This window comes from Megalobrama amblycephala, linkage group LG14 (assembly GCF_018812025.1).
Source record: "Megalobrama amblycephala isolate DHTTF-2021 linkage group LG14, ASM1881202v1, whole genome shotgun sequence".
NCBI lineage: Eukaryota > Metazoa > Chordata > Actinopteri > Cypriniformes > Xenocyprididae > Megalobrama > Megalobrama amblycephala.
The window spans coordinates 33,656,513-33,659,484 of record NC_063057.1 but is presented as its reverse complement, the minus strand read 5'-3'; the positions used below and the strand labels follow the sequence as shown (position 1 = coordinate 33,659,484).

The window sequence follows — 2,972 nt, the reverse complement described above, 5'->3', positions numbered from 1 at the left end:
GAATCAATATTTTCAGGCCTACTTTTTATTTAATTTTGTCATTACATTTGATGGGTTTAAATGCAGCAAAGTTGGCAAAATGATCAAAAGATCAAAATGATGTTCTTTCTTCCTAGATTAAATATTAGAATGAATTAGAAATACACATTAGGAATTTTTGTACAGGCACTGTTCACAAAATAATGTTTTAGATGTTTCTAAAAGTTTATACAGAAGGAAATTACTATAATTCATAATTTGTGCTATTTCAAATATTTACTATTTACTTTAGCTAAATAGTTATTTTAAATATTTGTAACTAAGTGTTAAACTAACATTTATTCTATAGGCTCATCTTAAACCGTTCTCCAATATTAGGATTTTATTTCCCGTGTACATAAATTCTACATATCAAACAATCACATGTCATCCTCGTGACTATAAGCCCACACACACTTGACGTTAAGTAAAGTATAAAAGCAGAGCTGTTTCTGGAACTTCACAAAATCTTCCTCTGAGATTCTACAGGAAACAACCAAACCAAGGTGAGTTTTGGGAACAAAAACCTACTGAATAACATTTCTAATGTATCTTTGTTTTTTGTCTTTATAATATATTGAGAATCCACATATGAGTGCAGACATCTAACTTTTCCTGCTTATTCATTTTTAGGTTCATTTCAGGTTCATCATGGCAGTGCTGAGAAGTCTAATGCTTCTTTTCATCATCTTCTCCATGGGGAATGCAAAAGGTAACCAAAACATCTAATTGTAAAAACCCTTCTATTCCATTTACTAATATTCGCATGATTAATGAGGGATTTACAGTGTTAAAGTACACCTAATTTAGCCACAAAATCACACAAACATAAAATAATAATGATTTTTTTTGTTTTTTTTTGCTGCGAATATTATGAATGTCCTAACATTTATGTACTGGATGCAGTTGATTTAGTCATGAAATGCCCCGCTGGATGGTCAAGTTTTGGACTTCGGTGCTTCAAGTACTTCTCTCAGTCGGTTAACTGGATCACAGCAGAGGTAATGTGTTAAGTTACAACAAGGTGATTTGGTCACACTTTACATTAAATGTCTTTAACCACATATAAATAAATCAATAAGGTACAATGTACTTGTGTTGATGTTGTATTGCAAATCACTTGTGCTGCTATTGAGGTGGATACAGGTAAGGTTAGGGACAGTTATGGTGGTATGGGTAGGTTTAAGGGTGGGTTAAGGTGTAAGGAAAGGTCAACAGTGTAATCATTGATCTAATTACAGATGTAATTACATGCAGGTATTTTTTTTTAATATAAGTACAAAGTAAAAACGTATGTAAACAATAAGTGCACTGAATCAATGGATTAATTGAAATGTTAGAACATAGTAGTTAAAGACACTTAATATGAAGTGGGAATTTTATTATTTTTAAAGTAAACCTTTCTTTTCTGCAAAATAAATACACAAAACTGATACTGAGCAAATAATCGATCAGACTTTGTTTGAAAATGACTAAAATGGTGTTTAAAAAGTCACTTATGCTTTATTCTAAAAAGATTCGATTTTGTATTGACAATAAAAAATCTGTCTCTTTAGAGAAACTGCCAAGGTCTTGGTGCGAATCTCGCATCTGTGCATAATAAACCGGAAAATGATTTTCTGCTGGGTCTGTTGCCTACTTCTTCCTCACGTGCTTGGATTGGTGCTCATGATGCTGTACAAGTAAGTTAAATTGTGTGTACTAAAGAGATCTATTTATTTGTAGACTGGAATTTCAGTTTCACTTGTTTTTTGATGGTCCCTTTAACACATTCTGTTGACTATAAGTAACGTTGCATCTACATGTCTACTAACTTAGTCGAGAATTAGTAGACTGGAATTTCTGCTCTAAACAGAGTATTGGAGTTAGAATAAGTTGACACGTTGTTACTTATAATCAACGGAATGTTCATAAGGGACCATCAAAATAAAGTGTTACTAGAATATCTGCTCTATAGAGTAAATGCAAATGTTCTAATGAAGATGGGTTAAATCTGAAATTAATTAGCTCCATACTGGAGTCTGAGTACAGTAGTGCACTCTTATAATCATGTCTTTGCTCTTTAGGAAGGTCAGTGGCTGTGGAGTGATGGAACTGTGAATGACTTTACCAACTGGTGCGCTACAGAACCTAACAATCTAAGTACTGAGAACTGTGTGGATATCAGCTGGACCTGTAAGAATACAGTCTGGTTTTTGAATAATTTACAATACTATAATTTCATATCATACTTAGGTTGAACATTCTGTTTTATTTTGATTCTACCACCACTATAATGATCAGAATAATTTCATTTTTCCACTCTACAGCTAACCGCTGCTGGAACGACTGGACCTGTTCAGGCCAAATAGGCTATATTTGTGTTACAGATGCTTGAGATCATATGCAGGCATCCTGCTCCACAGTTACATTGATTTTACACTGTGTGATCTTTACAAAAAATTATATTTTAAAATTAAACTTCATTTGATTCTTTTCTAAGCTTTACTCTCTTCCCAATACCTTCTCTGAAACACTCCTCTAATCAATAAAAGCATTAATAAAGCAAATCATGTGTGTTGTGGAGTTAAATCAAATAAATGTATAAAAAAATAAGAATATTGTGTCACAAGGTTTGAGGATATGGTTATTAGAATGACATTAAATGGTGTAATCATCATGGGATGAGTTTAAGGAAGCTGCACACAGTTGCTTCATCATTGACAAACACTAGAAGACATTTGCACGTTTGTTTCCTACAATGGATTGTATAGGCAAATATCATCCTCATCCAGCGCTCTTTTTGTTTTCTGTCTTATAAAGTATCCCATTACTAATGAAACTGAATCGTGAACAATTTCAGACCAATTTCTAAACCTAAATAAATACATTTATTAAGCAATTATAACATGCGAGTTAAAAACAGCTCACTATTTGGCAGGTATTGCATTAAAGTTGCCCTTTTTATTCATGCA

The 2,972-nt window shown here is 32.7% G+C and overlaps 1 protein-coding gene across 1 annotated transcript; it reads left to right on the top strand.

The window, feature by feature from the left end:
- Positions 1-423: 423 nt before the first annotated feature.
- Positions 424-2,567, top strand: LOC125244318 (ladderlectin-like). The gene is made up of 6 exons (XM_048154362.1): positions 424-524; positions 652-730; positions 925-1,019; positions 1,575-1,700; positions 2,085-2,193; positions 2,328-2,567. Exons 2-6 carry the CDS (start codon positions 670-672, stop codon positions 2,393-2,395), a joined length of 459 nt encoding a protein of 152 aa, XP_048010319.1. The 5' UTR covers positions 424-524; positions 652-669; the 3' UTR covers positions 2,396-2,567.
- Positions 2,568-2,972: the final 405 nt, after the last annotated feature.